This window comes from Monodelphis domestica, chromosome 1, assembly GCF_027887165.1.
Source record: "Monodelphis domestica isolate mMonDom1 chromosome 1, mMonDom1.pri, whole genome shotgun sequence".
Taxonomy (NCBI): domain Eukaryota; kingdom Metazoa; phylum Chordata; class Mammalia; order Didelphimorphia; family Didelphidae; genus Monodelphis; species Monodelphis domestica.
The window spans coordinates 561,534,346-561,559,600 of NC_077227.1; the positions used below are offsets into that span (position 1 = coordinate 561,534,346).

General features: G+C 34.6%; 1 protein-coding gene across 2 annotated transcripts in view; it reads right to left on the bottom strand.

The window, feature by feature from the left end:
• The window catches only part of CSMD1 (CUB and Sushi multiple domains 1), a 2,624,761-nt gene that overhangs the window by 1,008,362 nt on the left and 1,591,144 nt on the right, over nt 1–25,255 (bottom strand). For both annotated transcript variants that reach the window (XM_056823354.1, XM_007476228.3), the window contains exon 7: nt 13,699–13,776. In XM_056823354.1, coding sequence (XP_056679332.1) covers nt 13,699–13,776 — 78 coding nt within the window. The remainder of the gene's footprint in view (nt 1–13,698; nt 13,777–25,255) is intronic.

The window sequence follows — 25,255 nt, forward strand, 5'->3', positions numbered from 1 at the left end:
TTGTTGGGAACTTCTGTACATCTAGTATTAAGTTAGAATTAATGTCCATTGCAAAAACTATGAGGTACTACAAAATCCTGAAGATTTATTCAGAAATTTTTCTTTACATCAATCCTAATTCTACCTCTTTTCTTCTTTTACTTGTAGCATCCCTACAGGGATAAGTGATGGAAAGGCTCTTTCCCCCAATCTCTCACCCTCCTAACTTCAGAGCAGGGCCAGGTATCCTCAGATATTTCTATTGACCATGCTGATTCCTTTAATTGGCATCTGGGCTGGAATGCCATGGTTTAATCCATAGCCTTTAGTCCTCTCCTTTTTACCAAGAAAAGAGTGCCCAGAGGGTTAAAATCTTGAATCGTCATAGAACTGAAGTGAGATATGATTATGCTGTACAACTTCATTTTAACAACAATAGAAAAAAAAGAGGAAAATCAGAGCCCCTATTGCTTGATGGGAGAGAAGAGCTTGACCTTTTACTAGAGGACTAGAATTTAATCAGCTTATACTCCTGTACACACATTGAAATCATTAAGGTTAAGAGCAAATCAATAAAGTTGGTGCTCTTGTACTTTGTGGACAACAAACAATTTCTGTTTAAAATCCTTGGAGTGTGAGCAGCTTCGTGGATACCTAGCATTCCTATTTAAGTTTTCCTTAGTTTTATTTCACCCACCTTTTCTGATGAAATTATTGATATATGATTTCTTTCTGACTCTCCATTGAGGAATAAAATACATTTGAGTCTCACTATATTGCTATCATAGGATAGCTGATAGGACCACAGATTTAAGCTACCAAGAGCCTACAGGTCATTTATTTCAAATCCCTCATTTTAACTATGATGAGGAACAAACTTATACTAATGTCTTTTGGGTTCTAGAATTGCAACTCAATAGTTACTCACTGTGCAAGTAGGGATTCAGAGATGGAGGCTGCTCTTGAGAAGTTTACGGCTTAGAAATAAGTAATAATTAGAATATAACATAGAAAATGTTAAGTGAACCAGAAAGGTTAAAGAGAGAAGGAGGAGCAATTCAGAGAAAACTCAGAAAACAGTTCAGACCAGAGAAGTCCTTATGGAAAAGTTGGAACCTGACCTCCTATTTGAAAGAAGGAAGCAACTTCAAAATGCAGAAATGTTGGAGTTCATTTAAGACATGCAAACTGACCTAAAGAAGTACCCAGAGACTGGACAAGATCCCAAAATAGCCAGTAGGCCAGTTTGATTGCACGTAGAATCTGCTAGTGATTGTCTTTTCTACTTGAAGAGGAACAGAACGACATTACTCTGTCAGGGTCAAAGTATAGTATGAGTGATCAGACCAATACATGCTCAGAAGACTTTACCACAGATTGGGCACAAATAATCCATGAAAACATTTGGGATGGAGATTTCTTTAAATGTTCACATCTCACATTTCTTTTGCGTTGTTATTCCGCTTTGCTCATAGAACATAGCTCCTTCTTTGAATGGGCACACCATGCAGGACAGTCCTGAGCCAGTGTCTTCCTGTCACATAGCCCCTACCAAAGCTCCTCAGAGAGACTTTGAGAGTGTTTTTATTTCACTTCTTCTGACCTCTGTGTGAGCATTTGCCTTATATGAGTTTTCTGAAGAAACAGTCTTTTAGATGAATACACACTTGACATTTGAACAAAATGGCTAGCATATTGGAGTTGAGCTTTCTGTAATAGAGTCTGAATTGCAATTCAGCTCAAGAAAGGATCTTCGGAATCTTCCTGAGACAATCCAAATAAGAAGTGATTCCGTTTCCTGCCTTAGCACTGGCATACTGTCCAGGTTGCACAGCCACGGCATTTGGTATACGATCCAGTTTTCACAGGTATAAAACAATGAGGTCAGCACAATGGTTCTAGACCTTCAGTTTTGTAGACAGCCTAAAACTTCATCTCTCCTATATTTTCCTTCTGAAACACTGAGCTAACTCTGGCAATGTGGGCATCAAACTCATGATCTTTGTGGATATCACTGGAAAGTATATTGCCAAGATAAGAAAACTTATCCACAGAATTCAAAATTTCTCAATTTATTATTACTGATGGTTCCATGTGCTGCCTGATGGAGAATTTCCATTTTCTTGGTGTTGCCAGGTCAAAATTAGTAGAAACAATAATAGAGTATTGATCTATGCTCTGTTGCATCTCAGTCTCAGAGACTGAGCCCACAATCATCTGCAAACAGAAAGTCATGCACCAACTGTCTGCAATACGGAATATTTAGTGTATAAAATAAAGCTGCAAAGGTAGCCTGGAGGGTAGATTGTGGTGGAGAGGAGGGCTTTTTTTCCCTTCTGAACTAAAGATTTTGTATTCTATTCATTAGGTACAGCAGAGCCAAAAAAGATTTTTCAATATTTTGAAATAACGTGATCAGATCTGCTCATTAGTACTTCCAACTATGGATGGACAAGAACAAAAAGGCCATAGAATTGTATAAAGAACTAGAAAGACACTTAGAAGCCATCTCTTTCAACTTCCACATTTTATTTAAAAAAAAAAAAAGCAAAACTCTGAGGCACAAAAAAAGTGAACTGATTTACTGAAAGTCATGGAGAGTCAGAGGAAAATGTCATTTTTTTTTCTACTACCCTACTCTGGCTAATGTGGATGGATCATATTATAGAGAATCTCTAGGCTAACATATCTGTTAGGACACTTAAATTGATGATTTCTGCACATTCATTTTTCAGTACATATTTTTAGAAAAAAATCTACGTTCACTCTATGGAGACAAAATAGAATCCTATTAACCTAGTGTCTGGATTTAGATCTGGAGGTGGTCTCAGAGATCATCTTGTTCCATCATTTTCTTTCCTCAAATCAAGAAACCAAGGTCCAGAAATGAAATGATTTGTTCAGTTTACCCACTCTGATATTTCTAATGTTGCATTTTAGCTTAGTATAAATTTACCAACTAAAATTGATCAATAACAGTTTGTAATTAAATTCATAGTATAAGTAAAACTTTGCTCCTAATAATTCACTTGCCTAGAACGTCATTTTCCTTCCCATTTTCCCATTTTGAGTAGTAGTTACTGTAGCAGCATCAGCAGACTTGCTCAAAGATAGCAAATTAAGAAAGACCAGAAACCCATGATTCACCCTCCAAATGACCTCAGAAGAGCAAAAATGCCTTGAAACAAATACTAGAGGCAGAACCAACAGAAGAAGGGATGAAGTAGTGCTCTAGCCCAGAACAATGTTGAGAGACAACAAGGAGGACTCATCTCACTGGAAAGAGGAGGGAGTACTAAAAAAAATCTCAGCAGAACTTGGAGGTAGTAAAGCTCAAAGAACAGGAGAAAGAGAGAAGTTGGTTCAGGTCCAGCCTCAGCAGAGTAATAGTGGAAACCAACATAATACAGAACAAATGGTAGTGGAAGGAACATGGCCCTGTATAATCTAGATGAAACAGATAAAGTGCAATACAGGCGTCGGTGGAGGAATTCAGCCCAATAAGGTACAATCTAGGTGGGATTGGACAGAATGGAATACAAACAATTCAACTGAGAAGCTGAAAACCTCCACGTTGCAGGCCAACCAGACCACTTCTTCAGTGCTCAATCTGACACTATAATAGCTGAGGCAATTTCAGGCACAATACAGCAGAATATAGACAAAATCAAGGGGGAAATCATTCCAAAATGTATCTATTTTTATATTTTCTTGTAAGTAGTAATCCCAAAGAATCTTAAAAGTGCAGGGGATCTCAGAAATCATCTCCTTCAAGTCATGCCTGAATAATATTTCTCTTTACAATCTAAAAAATATAGTAGTCCTCCAGTCTCTACTTTAACACTTCTAGTGAGAGCAAAATGAGCAAAAGTGAGTAAAAGTCAGACTCTAGAAAAGTATTTCCATAAGAGAGATAACCAAAATACAGGCTCAAAAAAGTGACTTGCCCAGGGTCACACAGCTAGGAAGTATCTGAGGTCACATTTGATCTAGGACCTCTAAACCTGTCTCTCAATCCACTGAGCCACCTAGGTGTCCCCTGGGTTTAGACACTTGCTTCTTGACCCTGGGTAAATCACCTAACTTCATTTGTCTCTGTTTCCATATCTGTAAAATAAAGCTGGAAAAGGAAATGGCAAGCATTCATTCCAGTATCTTTACCAAAAAAAACCTCAAATAAAGTCAGAAGTCAGACATAACTGAAACAACCAAACAACAATAATGAAAGGATTGGGAATATTTAGATTGATGTAGAAAACATTTGTCTAAACTTGATAGAACTAGATGACCCTAGATTGACTGAGTCTCAATATAGTACTTACTGTACCCATTTACCCCCATCCTATTATACCAAATTGCCTCTATATAGAAAGACTCCCAAGAAGCCCTGTTTTAAAGCTACAGTATTTATCTTCAAGTATTTGAAGAACTCTTATGTTGATTATAATTTTTCTCCTTGGTATCAGAGGGAATAATTAGGAGTAACAGGTGAAAGTTGGAAAAATACCAATTTAAGCTTATTATAAGAAAAGTCAAACCACCATTTTCATAATTAGAATTGTCCAAAAGTTGAATGAATTGCCTAGATAGTTGGTGGATTCACTCTCACTAGAAGTGTTAAAGTAGAGACTGGAGGACTACTATATTTTTTTAGATTGCAGAGAGAAATATTATTCAGGCATGGCTTGAAGGAGATGATTTCTGCGATCCCCTGCACTTTTAAGAGTCTTTGGGATTCAGGCCTAGAGATGGGAGGTCTTAGGTTCAAATCTGGCCTCAGACACTTCCCAGCTGTGTGACCCTGGGCAAGTCACTTGACCCTCATTGCCTAGCCCTTACTCCTCTTCTGCCTTGGAGCCAATATACAGTATTGGCTCCAAGACAGAAGGTAAGGGTTTAATAAAAAAAATTTTTTAAAAAGATTCTTTGGGATTACTTCTTACAAGAAAATATAAAAATAGATACTTTAGTCCCTGTGATATCATCTGGATCAGAACTCCCTTCAGTGATACACAATTCTTCAATATTATATTTTCTTTATTAGTTGCCTTAGTCAAAGAAGCATTAAGTGACATATCATATGTATGATTTGAATCATAGGATTTTAGTTTTAGAGACTGAAGGGATGTTGGAAGCCATCTTGAACAATGCACTCATTTAGTGGATAAGAAAACTAAAGTCCAAGGAAGCTGATTTGTAAAATCATAGTTACGTAAAATTACACATCATTGAGAGTTTGAAGAAACTTCACACGAGAGGCCATTTATTCTAACTTTCTCACTGTGTAGATGAGGAAAATGAGGCTCAGGGGAAAAATCAGGAGACTTGCCCAAGCTCACATCAGTACTAATCATTGGAGGCAAGATTTGCATGCAGGTACTACAACTAAAAAGTCAGTTCTTATTTCACCAATTCCAAGCCCAGAGCTCTCCACTATACATGTCTTCAGTTCTTATTCTTTAACATAAGGTGGATTTTAAATAAGAAATATGGTTACTAGGAATGATTACTAATTTACAGAATAGTCACATTCATTTAAACATCCATGAAGAAATAGAATCATAGAACTTCAATTAACTCCATGATACTCACCATTTACAGTGATTTATTTAAAAGTTAATATGTAGACTACAGTCTAATGATATAACAACTATTTTTGAATAGTGAGGACACTCAAGGAGCACTTTATAGAGGGCTCAAAATTTTCAGACAACTCTTCATTTCTCACCAGCTATTCCGCTTACTTTCAAATTCATGAATATCATACCCCAATTCTAGGTATGCTCTGGTGCCCACCTCTGTTCAGCTTCCATTTCTGTAATATCCTCTCCCCTAGACTGAAAGTTACTTGAGGACAAGGGCCATCTTTTCTTTTTATTGTTGAATTTTGTATCCCCAGTGCCCAGAACAGAGCCTTTTACAAAGTAGATATTTTTTAAATGCCTACTTTAAAAATACATTTTAATAAAAAAATATTCATTAACTATTAATGACAATTTAAGCTGATATTTATGCATTCTCCTTTATAAAGAAATCATGTGGCAGAAACTATAAAAGAAAAATCTTTTGAAAATAATAGTGGAAAGAGGAGAACAAAGTGAGGAGGAACATAGTAGATAGAAATGCATAACTGGTAACCATGATATTGAGTGTAATGGGACAAATTCATACATGGGAAGAAAAGGGATAGGAGAAAGGGTGAAAAATTAGGACCTGATGATGTGTTGTATACAAGAAACAAACTGAAAATGAGAGAAACATAGAGTGAAGGTGAGGGGATAGGGCAGAATATACTAAGCCCTAGAGGGGTAGCAATAATGATCTCTGAGAGAGATGGGGATAAAATCAATAGAATTAAAGTGGACAAATAGGGTAACTATATTATATGGGTATTGATGGATAATGAAGCATTACCAAGTATTATAATACCCAGCTTTTTAAATGAAAAACTAAATGTGATATAAATGGAAATATTAACAAAATAATTATAGTGGTTGACTTTAATTTTCCCCTTTCAGAGCTAGATAAATAAAACAGAAGACGAAGGAGAAGGAGAAGGAGAAGGAGAAGGAGAAGGAGAAGGAGAAGGAGAAGGAGAAGGAGAAGGAGAAGGAGAAGGAGAAGGAGAAGGAGAAGGAGAAGGAGAAGGAGAAGGAGAAGGAGAAGGAGAAGGAGAAGGAGAAGGAGAAGGAGAAGGAGAAGGAGAAGGAGAAGGAGAAGAAGAAGAAGAAGAAGAAGAAGAAGAAGAAGAAGAAGAAGAAGAAGAAGAAGAAGAAGAAGAAGAAGAAGAAGAAGAAGAAGAAGAAGAAAGAAGATAAGGATAGGAATAGAACCTTAGATAAGTTAAATAAGACAGATATCTGAAGAGACACACACATATATGAGGTTTATAGCAGATCTAAGCCTGAGCATACACTTAGTCCAAACATAGTTTCTGGTGGGACAACACTGGCTTAGAGAGCATAAATATTCTGCCAAAACTTCAACACAAATCGCATTATGGAGGTAATCCACAACCCTATGACATTGTAGCATAGGAACAAAAGTTCCACTGGTATGATTAAGTTGGAAAAACTTGTTTTAGAAAGAGTATGGTCCTGACAACAAATTTTCTCTGCTGCCAAAGGACTGACCTAGCAAAATATAATCTTGGTAATATATATTGAGAATCAGATGGACTAAAAGAAATTAAATTAAATATTGATAGGAACATAGGAAAAGAGGGCCTAATATTACATTGCTAGAGCAACTCTGATTTATTTTTTTGTTAGAAAATAAGATGGAAATATATATTAAAAGCTGTAAAGTTGTTCATACTCTTTGACCTAGAGATCCTATTATTGAGGTTAGAACCTAAGCCTTATTGAGAGGGTAAAAAGCTGTGTATGTATGAAAATATTCATTTTGTGTTATGACAAAATGACTAGAAATAACAAATGCAATGATATGGGGAAATGACTGAATAGACTGTGAATTTTGAATGTTATGAATTGTATTATGTTGAATATTAGTAGAAATGACAAATATTGGAAATAAAAAGAAAATAAGTGAAATATATGAAGAAATGAAAAGAGAATAAGAATAATATATACTATGATTACATTAAAAAAATAATAGCAGAAAAAGAAAAACTATTAAAGTAAAACATCCAAAGGAACCACAAAAGCAGAGGATGTTCATATCAGAACACATATATAATTTACACATATTATATATGTATATACATATATATATACTTCTCATTGATAACTAGAGAATGGATTTAATAGGAGGAAACAGTAGTCATACCACCCATTTTTATGCTCACTAAAGAGCATACACTCATTGAGTGAAATGGAAAGTAGAATCACCAGCACTGTCTAAATAGTTATTTTCTATAATTTTTTGGCCCATTAGGGAAAACTAAATTCATAAGTTAAGTGTAAACATGGAGCAACTCGTTGTGTTCAAATGAATTCTAGATTTTTATTAATATATAAATAAAAATTGCTCACAGGGACAATACTGCTCTATCAAATTGTGTTTTCATTGAAGTGACTGGTTCTGAAGTCTAATGATATAACTATTACTTAACTTCCTCAAAATCTTAATTTTTATCATCAGTTTTCCTTTAACCTTTCAAATATAGAATCCTCAATGTTGCACTATAATGCATATTGGATTAAATGAGAGATAACTCAATTATATCAAACAAAGCTCTTTATCTGGTATAGATATTAATACTTTCCATGTATTATCAATACTGGTTAAACATACTTTTTCTGTATCCTAGTCAGTGTCTGAATCTTTCTTTTTCTCTTTCCAAATCAAAATTCAACAGTGGGACCAATGTTATGTAGGAACTGAGCTAAATTCTGAGCCCACTTTTCCCAAAGACCCAGGTGACAAAAGAAAAATATAAACCAAAATGTTTGGATAAAATATTTGTACATTTATTCTACTTTATCTTTGAAGTAAATGTTCCTTTGTAAAATAGTAAGCATTTAAATGGAATTGACACCCCTAGTTACTGGCACCTAGAAATGTGAGTCTATGTGTTAGCAATGGGGATGGGGAGGGAACACCAGCAGGAAAGCTCAATTTAATAGATACTCTGTAATTCTAAACCAGTGGAGGAGACTATTGGATGGTAGGAAAAAGAAACAGAGTAACTTTCTAAATTCCATATTTATGATGAAAAATTCCCTCCTTTTAATTTTTTGTACACTTAATTCAACAATTCAAATGAATAATTCTTGGAAATTTATGCCTTCTCTCATTTACCCACAAATTTCTAGGTAATAAGTTGGTAGAATTATTATAAATACTAGAAAACTGAACAGGTTTGTGAATCTAACAATTTTGTATTCAACTGGAATTGGATGTGGTGGGAGGTAGTCTTACCAAAGTGATAAAAATAGTTATAAAATAAAAATAAGAATATTTTAAAGTTGTATAATAAAATGACCTACAAAATAATTAATTTAATTTGATACGGTATTTACTTCTATGATTCCTTTTTACTCTAAAATAACAAGTTTTTATTCTCCAAATTTTTTTATTACTTATGTGTTGTTTCTCTATGAGGAAATATATTCATGTGATATATACATATATATGTATGTATTGTATGTATTCTTTTTACTTGTCTTTGCTATGCCTAATTTAAGAAACACTCAAAATGTAGTCTGAGAATTTTTTTAAAGTGTTGTAAATAAGCAATTTTATGAAGCCATTGAAAATTCAACTATAATTCTATAGGTTGCTGAGCACTGCTTTTGGATTGAACACTATTCATTTTCCATTTAGTTTACAATATGAGATGTTCACTTTGGAGAATCAATTCTGTTCTCTAATTGTAAATCAAAACTATTAAAACAGTAATTTTACTTCCTAGCTGGATTATAATTCAACCTAACCATCTATAATTCATCAGATTACACCTTGTTTTACATTTTTCATAGACCTTTTCTACTTGTTATTTAGAAATTATATATGCAAATGCTGTTTTCAATAAGTGATGAACCACCTCGTTTTACTCCTCATTACAAGTGATGCTTTTCTTCCCAAATACATTTAGACAGCTAGTCTCTTCACAGCAAGCTTTTTGCATAGCATTTTACAAGATATTTTAGCTCCTGCAGTGACAAAGGTCTATTTAGAAACTGCAAGAATAATTTACTAACCTGATTTATGAAGCAATTTATACAATCCAGCATATTTCTACTGTACAGGGGTGGATCTGTTTTGAGAAAGCAAGGATCTGTAACAATTGCACAACTTCACATTATTTCATTTTATGATGGGGGGGAGTAGATTGGGTAATTATTTTACATGTTTTATTAAAGCTTTATACAACTGTTAGAAGTTAATGGGGCTGTTATTTTTTTCCCTGCTGCCAAAATCTTCTTTATTGTAAGCTTTACACTAGTTGATTCCAGAAATCTCGCACAGAGAGAAACAGAAATTCCTGTCCCATAACAATATTACCAATAGTCCTCTATTACTGCAGTTTAAGCAAGTCATACATTAAAAATATTAGCAACAATGATCTCGGGGACTAAATATCTCTCATAGTTGCTTTAACAAGATATTGAAGGAATTTGTACTAATATATTATACCATATGGTACAGAGGGAATATAAAGGACTCTATAGAGCAGGGGTCCCCAAACTATAGTCCACAGGACTGAGGCCATTTATCCGGCCCCCACTGCACTTCCGAAAGGGGCACCTCTTTCATTGGTGGTCAGTGCAAAGTGCTCATATACAATACTATTTCCAGTGACATAATCTCTTGCATGGCATCTTGTTCTGAGAGTAAGTGAACAAGAACGAGGCGCCACGCAAGGATTATGTGGCTGCACAATGGAAGACGTCAGCAAGGTGAGCAGTGATCTGGGGGAGGGGATTCCGCACTGTGTATACTGCTGCTCGGTATAGTGGTGGCAGTGCTGGGCCTGTGCAAGGTGTGACAGGCCCATCACAGCCAGCGCTGCAGCCTCTGCTATCCCAGACAGGGGTATACAGTGTCACAGGCCCAGCACCACCCCCAGTACTATATATAGGCATCGGATAGTGGTGATTTGGCCTGTGACATCAGAGGTGGGCCTCTACTGTGAGAAGCCCACCACTGCCACTGGGTGTTCTTTATAAGACACCCCCTGTTTTTGGGGGGTCAAATTAATGTAAGACAGTGTCTTATTTGGGGGGAAACGCAGTAGTACAATGGCCCTCATACTCCCCTAGATGCCATGGCCTGGCTTTGTGGGGAGGAGGTGGCCCAACCCCCATCCCCATCCTTGTCTCCAGCCCTGTCCCCAGCCCAGCCTCAGCCTGGACTCTTTCACTTCCCCAGCAGTGAGCCCTGCCCCAGACCTCCCAACCCCTCTGCTGTGGTCTCTGCCAAGCTCAGAGGTCCAGGCCCTGTTGGAACACTATTCAGAGCTGTTGGTGCAAGCGGCTTGCAGAAAGGCAGGGAACTGAGGGCAGGCCAGGGAGCAGGGCCCGAACATCCTATAACCCCACTATTCCTCCGTGGGGGTCAAGGACCATCACACTGACATGACCACCTCTTCCTTCTCTGCTGCTTTTAAGAAAATGTCTATTTTTTAGAAAATAAACAACTTTAACACAAAAAAAAAGGACCTCCCCCAGAGGCCCCTATTAAAGGGGCCATCATGTTGTCAGTTTGTTGATTTAAATTTACTTGTTCTTTCTTTTAAATATTGTATTTGTTCCCATTTTGTTTTTTTTTTAATTTTAAAATAAGATATGTGCAGTGTGCATAGGAATTTGTTCATAGTTTTTTGGTTTGGGGTTTATTTTATTTTATTTTTTTTATAGTCCGGCCCTCCAACGGTTGGGGACCCCTGCTATAGAGTATGAGTACCTAGCTTTGAATTGCACTACTTCGGCTTTCTGAGCAGCTAAGTGGCACAGTGGCTAGAACACTGGACTTGGAGTTGGGAAGAACTGACTTCAAAGCCAGATTTTGGGTTTTGCTAGCTATGTGACCCTAGAGAAGACACTTGACTCTGTTTGCCTCAGTTTCCTCATCTGTATAATGAGCTGGAGAAGAATATGGCAAACTACTCCACCTTTGTCAAGGAAATCCCAAATGGGTCATGAAGAGTCAAGCAGTCCTGATATGACACAACTACAAGAAGTTCACTACCTGTGGTATCTTGGGTAAATCCCTAGGCCTCAGTTTCATTTTCTATAAAACGAGGACATCCAACGTGATGGGCTCTAAAGTTCTGCTTTGCTCCAAGTCTTTGATCCTATAGGACCAAGAGCCAATTCCCAAAAGAAAAGTAGAAAAGACTTTTACCAAAAGCTGCAAATAGCTAACAATAATAGAACTGCTAAATAAAAGGATTCTGAATATTGACCTCACACTCAGAATACTGATAAATTTGACATTTTTTTTATTTCTTAAGGCAGAGAAAAAAGCGTCCAGAACTGTAATTTCATCTAGGTATGGAAAATCTCTCAACTGATAGAGATCAATAAGTCATCTCTAACTTATTTCTTTACAAAGCTACCTGGAGCCCTGAGAGTTAAAGTGACTTACAACCAATCTAAATAACCTATCTAAAGCTTATAATTCATGCAACCAGTGTGCATCAGAGGCAAGATTTAAAACCTGCTGTGGTTGACTGCAGGACCATCCCTGTACTACCCACTCTGAATGAATGAACATTAGAACAGTGATTATGTGGCACTGTTCTAAGTGCTGGGCATACAACTACCAAAAAAAAAAAGGCAGTGTAAACTGAGCCCTCCAAACCAGGCATTCACATGGGGGAGACAATATACACAAAGTAGAGCTGAAAGGGTAAAGGAATATGGGAGAATATGAAAATATTGTGGCATGGTTTGGAAATGGTGGCCAAGAAGTGAAGTAAAGGTGGGCTAAATCTTTACTTATTAGACTCCAGGAGGTACACAGAGAAGGGAATAAAAACAATAGCTGGAGTAGGGATATAAGATCTCATAGCAAACATAAGAAGGAGCCAAAAAATAATTGGTACTGAAGAGTCTATGGAAGATGTAGATGCTGATATAATTTTGATTGAACTTTGAATTACTTCAACCATTCTGGAAATCCATTTGAATTATATAATCATGGTCACTCAACCATCCAGTAATTCCACTAGTGGCATCTTTATACAAAAATATTCACAGTTAAGCTTTTCACTTTAGCAAAAAGCAAAAACAACCTGGAATCAAATTGGGTGCCCATCAAACAGGGACTGGCTGAACAAATAATGGTATATGAACATAATGGACTATATGTGAAATGATGATTATTTGAATGGATTGAAGCATAGTACAGGAAGTAAAACCAAGAAAACAATTTATATCATGATAATAATTTAAATAAAAACACCAAATGTCAACTACTCTAATTAAATGTAATGATCTATTCTGGTACCAGGTATGATGGATGAATATATGTTCCCTCCTTTCTCTTGGTTCTAAAATTTGGTCTTTTTGAGAAAGAATTATAGGACTATTTGTACACATAATATTGTTTTTATTGACTTACTTTGTCAGTCAATTTTGCTTAACTCTCTATTTTTGTTCAGATGGAGAATTTGTGTGTGTGGTGGTATCACTTAATAGAAATTAACAATTTATAGTTTTATATTTAGTTATTGTTTAATACATATTTATATAATAAAGATTCATTTAGAAGATTGTTTTTCAGCAACTGCATATAGTGTTTTTAAGAATTCTGGGGAAAAAAAAACAAAAAAAAATAAAAAAAGAATTCTGGCTCAGGATATAATTAACTAGCATATGAGTTTTATTTACCTGTTGATTACCACTATTTAACTCATACTAGCCTAATAGAGGAGATTCTATAGGACTACCAATAATCATTTAGGTAACTTAAGTTTCAGTAAAAAAAAAAAGGTACTGGTCCAGTGACTTGGGCAAATGTCAGTGGCAACCAATGAATTGCCATTTATTTTGTGTGTTTTTGTGGATCTGTGTTTCTAAGGAACAACAAAAAATACAAAAATGGTTATATAATTAAGTCCAGAATGCCTTATTGAGGGTTGCTGAAACAATAGTGACCTGAATTGTTTTCACAGTATCAACAAAAATTGGTATTATACAGCATTTTGAAGTTTGCAAAGCATTTTAATGAATTCATAGTTTTACTTTCTTTATCCCTTCTCTTTTAACAAATATATACATTTTTATAAAATGGGAAAAATGGACTTACAGACAGAATTTTTATGATTATTGTCCTTGTTAGGCAGCATTTTGACTCCTCTTGACTTTAGCTCAATTGCCTTTTTCACTGAAAGATAGAAAAATGTTTGTCAGCTCCAGAATAAGAGTTTGAAATACATACAAATGAACATACAAACATTCACATATATAAACACATCACATAATAACATTTAATATTCAGTCTAACACAGTTCAAAGATAGTGAAAATCAATCCCAAGATGCTAATGATGCAAATAAAATTAAATTTATAGTCTTCCAAATAACATGTATAAGTCCATCAAGCTAGTCCTTCATTTTAGAACAATAATATACCCATAATAGCAGCAGCAGCTCATCATAAACATATTGTCTGTCAACTACCTGGAAAAGCCCTTTATGCAAATTTTAATTTCATTAAAATAACTACAGATTTATCTTATGAATGTGGGTCCAATTTCTGAAATTCTTTTTTAATGTAAGAATATTATCATTACAAAATCTTCTAAAGAACAGTATGAGTCATACCCAAAAGTCAGAATAGTCAATCCCTGACCTGTATACTTGCCTTACATACAAATAGATGATATACTTAGGTGGCTATTGCTCACTTATTATAAGTAATTTTATTCCCCTTCATTTATCTTCTCCCCATTTGCAGTCAGTATACATGCTCTTCCTCTGGCCCTAAAATTCAGTTAACTCCTCATGTCATATCCCAATAGCAATAGTGGGGAGAGATGCAGAATCTATTCTAAGGGAATCAGTGATAACTAAAAGGAAAGAGAGAAAGTAGGGGAAAATCTTTCCAACCATCAATTCTTTCTCTGATGACCCCAGATTTTACCTTTGTTCATTAATACTTTTGTTCCCCAGCACAGATTATCAGTGAAAGTAGGGGATGAGAGTAATGAGGAGGAAGGAGAGAGGAAAAAAGAAAAGTGAAGAAGATGCATTAGTAGTGGTAGTAGTTTTTAGGCTGCTAGAGATATATAATAAATTAAACAGGATTTAAAAAATTTAAAACTCTTTACATATTGATGCAACTTTTAATGATTGTTTTCTGACATTTTACAATTCATGTTCTCTCCCTCCCTCTCATCCTTCCCCTCTCACCAAGACAGAAAGTAATATGAAATGGGTTTTACTTGTGTTATCTTATACACATATCCATATTCATCATGTTGTGAAAGGAGGCACATATTGCTTATACTAGAGAAAAATTGATGGAGGAAAGCTTTGTTTGTTTCACAGAACGTCTTGAAGGGGCAGCTGGGTGGCTCAGTGGACTGAGATCCAGGCCTGGATATGGAAGGTTCTAGGTTCAAATCTGGCCTCAGACACTTCCCAGCTGTGGGACCCTGGGCAAGTCACTTAACCCCCATTGCCTAGCCCTTACCACTCTTCTGCTTTAGAACCAATATACAATATTGATTCTAAGATGAAAGAGAAGGATTAAAAAAAAAAAGGCTTGTTCTAACTACCTATAATAATACTGTTTCTATTGACAAAATACATTCCAAGTTTCCAATGACCAATTTGCAAGTAAATGTTTAGAATATAATACACTAGAAGAGGGGTGGACAAACCCAAGCCATGGGCCCAAACTGGTCACTGCTTAGTTTTATACAGCCTGCAAAACAAAAGCTCTCTGGAATATAAAAAACAAAAAACAAAAAAACAAAAAAATCAAGCTATCAGATAGATTTGACCTGCAATTTGACATCTACCAAACTAGTTAAAAAGGATCTTTCTGCTAACCTCCATAATGCCATAAGGAAATTAAGGTTGAGAGGGGAAAAAAAGGAATTTGTACCAAGTCCCAGAAATAGTACATGGCAGAACAGGATTTGACTTCAAATTTTCTGACTCTAGATATGGTATTCTTTACATAATTTTACATATAATTGTTTTTGCCATGATATTTCCTTGTATATTCATAAGTAAAATCTGTATATCAAGAATTAATGGTATTGTCAGACTGGTTTAAAAACAAAACAAAGCAACAACAACAATGAAACTAATTCCATTAGTCTAAGAGTTAACTGTTACTTCTATTGCCCTAGAACATTTCAGCACTTTATGCTTTACAGTAACTTTTTTTTCTTCACCATCTCATTTGAACTTTTTTTAAAAACAATATATTTTAATATTCATTTGTTTTGTTTAAAAAATTTTGGGTTAAAAATTCTCTCCCTCCTTCCCACCACTGCCCTACCCATTGAGAAGGCAAGAAATCTGATAGCAATTATACATGAGAAATCATGTAAATCCTATTTCCATATTAGCCATGTTCTAAAAATAAATAGGTGAGAAAAATATAGTGAGAAAATTATTCTTAAATCTACATTCACACTCTGTCAGTTCTTTCTCTGGAAGAGGATGAAATTTTTCATCAATGAATACCTACAGAATTGTTTTGGATCATTATGTTGATTTGAATAGTTAAATCATTCATGCTTGATCATCAAGTGTTAATTATTTTTACTGTGTACAATATTCTCTTGGTTCTGCTAACTTTACTTTGAATCAGTTCATAAGTCTTCCCAATTTTTTTCTGAAACCATCCTACTCCTAATTTCTTATGCCACCATTTTAATCCATCAAATTTATACACAAGAATTTATTTAGCTATTCTCCAATTAATGATCATCCCATCAATTTTCCATTCTTTGCCACCATACCCACACAAAAATGTCTGCTATAATTATTTTTTAACATATAGCCCATTTTCCATGTTCTTTAATCCATTTGGGATACAGACTTAGTGTTGGTATTGTATGGTCAAAGTGTGTGTGACTTTTATATAACTTTGGGTTTAGTTCCAAATTTCTCTTCAGAAATGTTAGAATAGTTCACAACTTCACCAAGATGAAAATAGTTGTTCTTTAAAAGATTGCTAGAATTCACTTGTGAATCCATCTGGTCCTAGGAAGTTTTTCTTAGAAAGACCATTTATAGTTTGTGTGATATCTTTTAATAAGTTAAATTTTAAGTATTTTATTTCCTCCGTTCATTTGAGCATTTAATATTTTTCATAAATAAATATTGATCCATTTCACTTAGATGGTAAGATTTATTATATATATTGGGCAACATAGCTCCTAATAATTGTTTAATTTCTTTTTAATGGCATGTTTACCCTTTAAAAAAATTTTTTTAAAACCCTTACCTTCCATCTTGGAGTCAATACTGTATATTGGCTCCAAGGCAGAAGAGTAGAAAGGGCTAGGCAATGGTGTTTAAGTGACTTGTCCAGGGTCACACAGCTGGGAAGTGTCTGAGGCCAGAGTTGAACCTAGGACCTCCCAACTCTAGGCCTGACTCTCAATACACTGAGCAAACCAGCTGCCCCCAAATATGAAGTTTTTTAACCTAGTACTTTCCATCTGCATCCCTGACTCTCAAACCACTGAAACACCTAAGTGCTCTCAACCCTTTTCATTTTTTTATTCTGGTTATTTGGATTTCTTCTTTCTTTCTTCTGTATAATCTTTATAATAAATAACCACACATATTCCATTGATAAGGAAATTTAGGCACAGTCAAATTTACTGATTATGCAGATATTAGCAGAATAGGAATTAAATTTCATGTCACTAACTTCACAGTCCAGAATTCTTTACACTACAACATCTTGTCCTATATCCACATTTCAAATAATGTGTCTATTCTGTAGAGAAGATATACTAAACCAGACAAATAATTATTTTTTCCCCATATATCTGTTTGTTTGCTTGACTTTGTAGCTAGCAACTGTGGCACTGCTATGCAACTATTCTTCCACATTTAAAGCATCACAATAATCTTTGACTCTTCACAAATCTAAACAATTATCCATTATGATAGCACATTAAACAGATTTATTTCCTTATTTTTATTTATACCATATCACACTTCCCCCATTCAACTGAGGTCCTCATTTGTACTCAGTTGAGGTACTGAACAATTATTGCAATAGCTTCCTAATAAGTCTTCTTTCTACCATTCTCCTCTCACTGTTTATACATTCTTTATGCAACTGCAATGATTTTAAAATACATATAATATATATACACACATATATGTACATGTATGCTCAAATCTCATCTTGTTATTGCATTGACCACAAATCTTCTTATTAAATATTAAAATGTGTCTAGGCTTCTTCTTCTTAATATAAATACATACATTTTTACTACATGGCATCACTAACTTTTTGGCCTTTTCCCAAATTACTTCTATACCTTACTCTAGTAGATGTCTACTTGGATAATGGAAATGCCCTCTTTTTGTTTTTGTTTTTTTCTTTTTAAAACACTTTACATTTCCTCATGCTGTTCCCAGGACCAAGAGTGCCTTCTTTCCCACTCTTTGCCTAGTTAATTTCTATCTACTCTTGAGACCACTCTAAAGTCACTTTCTTCATTAAGGCTTCCTCAATTCCTTAACCCAGTAAGGAGCCTTATTAACTGACTTATCTAACTGAGTTAGACAATAGACTGAGAGCCTGTTGCCCATTACTGGTCTTTACAGCTTGGTAGGAACAGATAGGGCTTTTTCTCTTTTTAGTACTCTGAAAACTCAGCATCTTTTCAAAATAACAAAGTATTTAGAACTTTAAAAGATAATTTCTATTATTTGTTCCTAATTATCTGCCTGTTTTCTCACACTGAAATAATTTTATCTTAAAATTACTCAGGAGAAATGAGTCAGATGCACTATCTAAATTGGGAAAATAAAATCAACGGAAATTAATAATGGACATAAAACTCAGAGAATATACCACAAAGCAACAGTGAGACCCCACAGTAGCCAAATCAAAGACTATGCCCGTGTCCCTACAGATGGTATTAACGGTATCTAAATTTATAGGATTCACTTAAAAGAATCTAAAAAGGGAATAGATTCTGTAATTTCCCAAAAGGTATGTTCTTTTATGAAGCTTAATGTATTTAGCACTGATTTTTCTCAACTGAAGTTTTCTTTTTTTGTTAGAAAGAGGTTCTATCAGATTCTACTCTAAATTTATTTTCTTTAACAGAACCTGCTACAGGCACACATAATATTGACTTTGGGCTTGTTTTCTATACTCCATTGTTCATCTCTTCTCCACCTCTCCATCAAAATCTGCCTTCAAAGTGCCTATCATAACCATGAAGTCTAGACTGGGTAAGAGAAAAGCTCTGACTGCAGGCCCTGAGAGTATAATCCAAGGATAAGCCTAGTTAAGTGTGAAGAGGCTCATTGCCAAAAGGCTGGCTGCCAATAGATGGATTGGTTCAGTTACAAAGACCCATAAAACTGTCTGCTAAAGAGAAGAGGAAGTGTACTCTATCGTGAAGAGAAAACCTTGCCAAAGAAACTATAGACCTTTTAAAATTTGAAGTATTTTTACTTACTCCATCCACTGGACACAAACTTCCCTCCAACCCCACTTTAATTCAGTGGTTATTAAAGCTTTCTCCCTTCCAGAATTTACACTCCCAATAGGATCACACATCTGGGTGACAAGTAAATAGGTCATTGAATTGGAGTCAAGAAGATTGTTTTTAAATTTGACCATACACCTTTATTAGTTGTATGATTTGTGGCAAGACATTTAACCTCTGTCTGCTTCAATTTCCTCATTTATAAAATGGAGGTGATAGCATCTACCTTTTAGGGTTATGTGGACAAAATCAATTAATGTTTGTAGAGTGTTTTGTGAAATGTACAGTTATAAATGCTAGCTATTAATGCTAGTTATGATGACGAAGAGAATGATGGTGAAATTCATTTATGTTAAAGTTAGTAATTGATATAATTACTCTTATCTACTGGTCACTTTCTTGAAGGGTAGCCTTATAATAATGAGTGATGGGGATGCCAAAGGAGCCTGGCTGAGACATTTCTCCAAGCTATAATGCTGCATAAAGTTGAAAAATTTTCAAAAGGATTTTAAGAAGTACATCAACAAATGCAACAATCATAGGAGTATGAGTTACCCTGATTATATGTACTCTCGTATTTCTTTTGTTCGTTCACTTTTCATGTGCCTTTCCTTTGACCATAAATATTCTCTTTGCATATACTCTTTCTACAGGTGCTTGTTAGCTATTCATGCTTAGTACATGTGTTTGTTCTTCCACCAGTGGTATGGTAACCTTTGGGAGATTGTACCTGGTGTTTATAAAATGGATTTCTCTTGTCATTTTTTTTCACTCTGCTGTTTAATTAAACATTAGGTATTTTGAACTAATGTGTCTTCTGGTTGTTGCTGCTGAGATAAAAACAACCCGAATTTAGCATAGATGTGGGGAAAATTGATTGCATCCTCAGCAAAAATGACTTCACTTTTTGGTATCTTTATTTTTTAATCTTATTTTGAAAACATTTTCAATTTTTGTTTTATTATTTAACAAATGAGATCTTCCTTATTTTTACTATTCTACTTAACAATTAATAAAGTATCATGATCATTATTTTAAAATTTTATCTTTATTTTATTCCAGTAATAAATTTATACATAAGTTTTTCAAAGTTACATGATTCAAGTTGTCTTCCTCATCTTCCCTCCCACTCCCTGAGTTGACAAGCAATTCCATTGGGTTACATATGTATTATCATTCAAAACCCATTTCCATATTATTCATTTTTGTAAGAGAGTAATCTTACAAAACCCAAACCATATACCCAAGTAAACATGTGATAAATCATGTTCATTTGCACATAATCCTTATTATTAACATGAATTTGCTAACCTACAACACAAATTTTCTCATTATGAAACAAAATAAATTGTGAAAAATATGTGTTTCAAAATCTCAGTTCTTTTTATCTTTGCATTAGTGGGAAGTACACATTATTGAGTTTCTGTTGTTGCTGCTCCTTTAATAGTACTTCAACTAACTAATGTGTAACTTTTTTAAAGTATCTAATGATCACATTAATAGGCCCAATTATAATATCTTTCCTCATAGGAAAAATTTTAAAATATTTATTTTTTTGTATTAATGCAGTTTTCTATATTATTATATCCTTATCAAATTCATATCTCTTCCTATTTCAAGTAAATTATGTTTCTCAGCTATGATTTGCTCATTTCATGGGCATTTATCTTATTATTTAATTAAATGAATCATACTTTCTTTAGAACTAACATATAATCTTACTTCCCTAGTGTCATTTAATATCATTATTAAGTTATAAAGCTACCACTACAAGTAAGTGAAGTGAGCAGAACCAGGAGAACAGTGTACACAACAATAATGTACGATGATCAACTATAAATGACTTAACTATTATCAACAAGGCAAGGGTCTAGAACAACTCCAAGAGACTAATGACAATAAAAGGATATCTACCAGCAAAGAAGGGACAGAGTTCAAATTCAAATTGCTAAATGTCAGTCTTTACATTACTTCCTCCAAGAAGTTTTCTCTAGTGTAAGCAATATGTATCTTATTTTAGAACATGATGAACATGGAAATATGTACAACTTGTATTCATCTGCCTTCTTAGTAAGGAGTCTGAGGTAGAAGGGAAAGAGAGAACAAGGAATTGAAAAATATAGAAAAAAATTTTTTAATCATATTAACATGTAATCTGGAAAAAAAATTTTAATGGGTATAATAAAAAAGTTATAAAGATTATTTATTTTATCTATCATTTAAATTGTTACATAAATATTCATTTCCACATTTCCTCAATTCCCTACCCTATTTCCAAAATGTTTGTCAAATTCATTTTGATAGGACTCTGTTACCTTACAAAGCCAAAGGATAGTTATAGCACAATAAATACTATCGGGAAACAATACATTTAGTTTGGTATAAGTTGACTTTAATAAGTACATGCTGACTATTAGACAATATGTTCTGCTTTTCTTCAGTAATTATACACAAGAATTTTGTTACTTCACTGTAAACAATTTAGGAGTAGAGCTTTTGAATTTGATTTAACAATGATACACTATTTCACTTTCAGATAGTTATTCTTGGTTTTTTTCCTTTTTTTAGCTTGGTTTGTTTTTGTTTGCTTGCTTTTTTACCTCTCATAGAGGTAGAGCTCAAAGGTATACAGGTTTGGGGAAGATCATGGATAATTGAAGATAATCAACTACTGAGTGTGAGAGTCCACTGAATCAGTGTATAAAATAGAATGATGAAAAGTCATTAAAGCCTGATAGTGCCAGCATTTGATTTCCCTTCTACCAGAGAGTTATTAAATAGCTGCAGAGCCAGGTTAGGGGACTGGGGAAAACAAAACAAAACAAAATATAAACCCATCTGAAAATGCTTTCATTTCTCTAATCTTCCTTTCTAGAAAATTATTTCTTTAATCTGTAGATTTCACTGCTGAGCAACATTTTACATACAATCCTCCATATTTGTCTCTCTTGGGCTATCAAAGGAGACTTCCCATACTTGCCTTATGTTCATCTTACAAGAAGAATATGATAGAACAGAAAAAACATGTTGGGAATAAGAAATGAGTTCTAATAGAAGCTCTGTTTAAACTTGAACCTAAAAAAATAACATAATTTGGAATTGGAAGGGATCTTAGGGGCATCCCATTGAAAACCCAAACAGAAATAAATCTCTATTATAATGTCATTGACAAATGGTTGCCACTGGTTGTGACCCATTATACTTTTGTAGAACTTTGTTGTTATTGTCGTTTTGCTTTCTGTTTTCATTAAACTTTATGCTTTGCAAATTTCACCCATTACTCTTACTTCATTTCCTTGGTGCAAATAGAAACAGTCTTCTACATGGTAGCCCTTCAAATATTTGAAGACAACTATTATGCTTCAAGTATTGTGCTTTTCTTTTCAAGTCTAAACACCTTCCAATTCCTTCAACCAGTCCTCATGTGGCTGGAATCAAATCATTTAAATTCTCTGAGTTTCATTAGCAATAAAATTTTCTAGCCTTCTCTCATATTTTAAAGTTTTTCCTCTCCCTTACTTCTTTTAACTATCCATATTCAAGTCCTTTGGATATCCTCTCCATACAATCTCCCATATCTGTCCCCTGATATTTGTTGTCACTGCCATCACTGTCATTGTCTCCTGCCTGCTTCACAATAGCCTCACAGCAGGTCTCCCACCCTTCATTCTTTCTTAGCTCCCTTCTGTCCTTAACATTTATATGCAAGTAATCTTTATTTCACATACAGTATAACTGCTCATATGTATCATGTACTGAAAAAAATTATATGACTATTTTCTATTGAATAAAGTTCAGCTCTTTTCCTGACAGTCTTTTTACTAGCCTGTCTTTCCAGTCTTATACTATTCTCCATTTATTCTGTTAGAATGTGAGGTACATAAGGGGTAGTAGCCATGTTACTTAAACTTTACATCTTTGCACTTTACATTTGTCTCTTTCACACACACACACACACACACACACACACACACACACACACACACACACATATATATATCCTCTTCAGGTAAGGCTTTAGACAAGTAGCACTACTCTCTGTACTCTTACTACACCCTAGATTTGTTCCTTTCATGATTTTGTTTAAATTGTTCTCTATACTTTGAGTGTTATCCACCTCTTTTTTAAAATTTCCTATTTATCATTTGAAACCCATTTCGAAGGAACAGGTAGCTCAGAGGACAGAGTGAGGGGCTTAGAGCCTGGAGGTCCTGGGCTCCAATCTGGTCTCAGACACATCCCACCTGTGTGACCCTGGGCAAATCACTTAACCCCACATGGCTAGCCCTAACCATTCTTCTGCCTTGGAACTGTTACTCAATATCAATTCTAAGATAAAAGTTAAGGGTTCAATTTTTTAAAATATTATTAAATAAATCCATTTCAAATGCTACCTTTCCAACTAAGAGCTCCTTGATTTCCCCAATCGGGGAACTACTTACTCTCTCTTTTTTCTTTTTTAAACTACCTACTCTCTTGCTACTTGCATCCCGCATCATTTTACAGTGCTTTAATGCATTTATAATATAATAATATGAATTATAGCTATGTTTGCATCTTCTCTATATATTAGATCCAAGTTTCATGAGAGAAGGGACTGTTGCTTACCTAACCTTTGTATGTCTCTCATTGTATAGGTAAGTACAGCACCTTGTAGGCACTTAATGCTGAATTTCCTCATCTGTAAAATTAGACATTTGGAGTCTCCTTTTAGGGATTTTCTGGGTCTGGAAATCTGAGACTTCATTTGTTCTTTATGAAGGATGCAATCAATTTCAATTTGTGTTTCCTAAAGTTGTTTTGATCAGTTTAAGAAATAAAGGGTAAACTCAGTCATGCACACAGTCACTTGCATACAGTAGTAATTACTCGATGCCCTTGCGTTGGCTTTCCCTAACTTCCTCTAGAAATTGTCCACTAACGGGAAACTGGGGAAGGTAGCTGAGGCCCCACTGGAACAGTTAAGCAAATCCCTGCATTTCTTCCCACCTATTTATCCATCCACCCCTTCAGTCCCAATAAGCATTTTACTTTCAACCAACTCTAACTTTTTCTTTAAGCTTTTTCACAGTTAAAAGTGACCCTTTTCTGCTCTCAGACTGGTTGAAGAATAACAATGAGGCCAACAATAAGCATCTCTAGCCTGTCTCTAGAAACAAACTTCTTTGATGCCTGCTCCAGTAAGACTCTATTCACTGGAGAGTGGTGCTCTCTAGGGGAACACAGCTCTACGCCATAGGATAGAAATCAGTCTTGGTGACAGAAGTTTTCATTCTTTCATCTTATGAAGAATAAAACCACATTTCCCATCCCTGAACTATCAGGAAACTCAACTGATTTCTGGTGCCAGGAATATAAACTAGGCCTTATGAGAATTCATGAGCAAAACTTGTCTTAAATATATAGAAAACTAGCAAGAAAACTAGTAAAACAAGCATAAATTTCTTGTAGTTCAATGTAGGTTTCTTCTAAATAAATTAAACATTGGGATAATCATTCCTAGTATAGTTGCAATTTGTGGTGAGTAGGAGTATATGTATATATACATATATATGTACATATATATTTCATGTGATTTTTAATTATATTCCATAATCTATAATCTTTTAAATATTTTTAATTGCTTTGCTTAAAATAATGATAACACTTTTGACCAACCATTCCTGAGCATTGGCTTTTAGCTGCTGTTTTTTAGTAATGGAGAATGAATTAGGATTGATATAGCCACAACTTCTTTTCAGCCTTCTTAACCAATGGCACTAATTTACAACATATTTTTTATTGGGCTTAGGAGTAAAGGCTATGCCTATAGAATATAACAAAGGCAATAGGCCTGTGAAGAAGGAGAACCTATGATCTCAGTCTCATTAAGTTGCTGTTCCAGTCAAGTGAGCAATATAGAGATGAATTTTTTTTCTTGAAAAATGAGAGAATGAGAGAGAAGTATATATTTCATATTTGGCTGCTTATAAATGCATTTTTTCTCTTGGTTTTATTTTTGACCTTTTAGTTTAGAGACCAGAGATTGACTCCATAGAAAAAACACTAAATTAGAGTGAATGGACTTGGATTCAGATGCTACCTCTGTTGCTTACTACTAATGTCTTATTGCCTTCTGTTTTAAATAATCCATCATTATTTTATATTTTCCCTTAGTA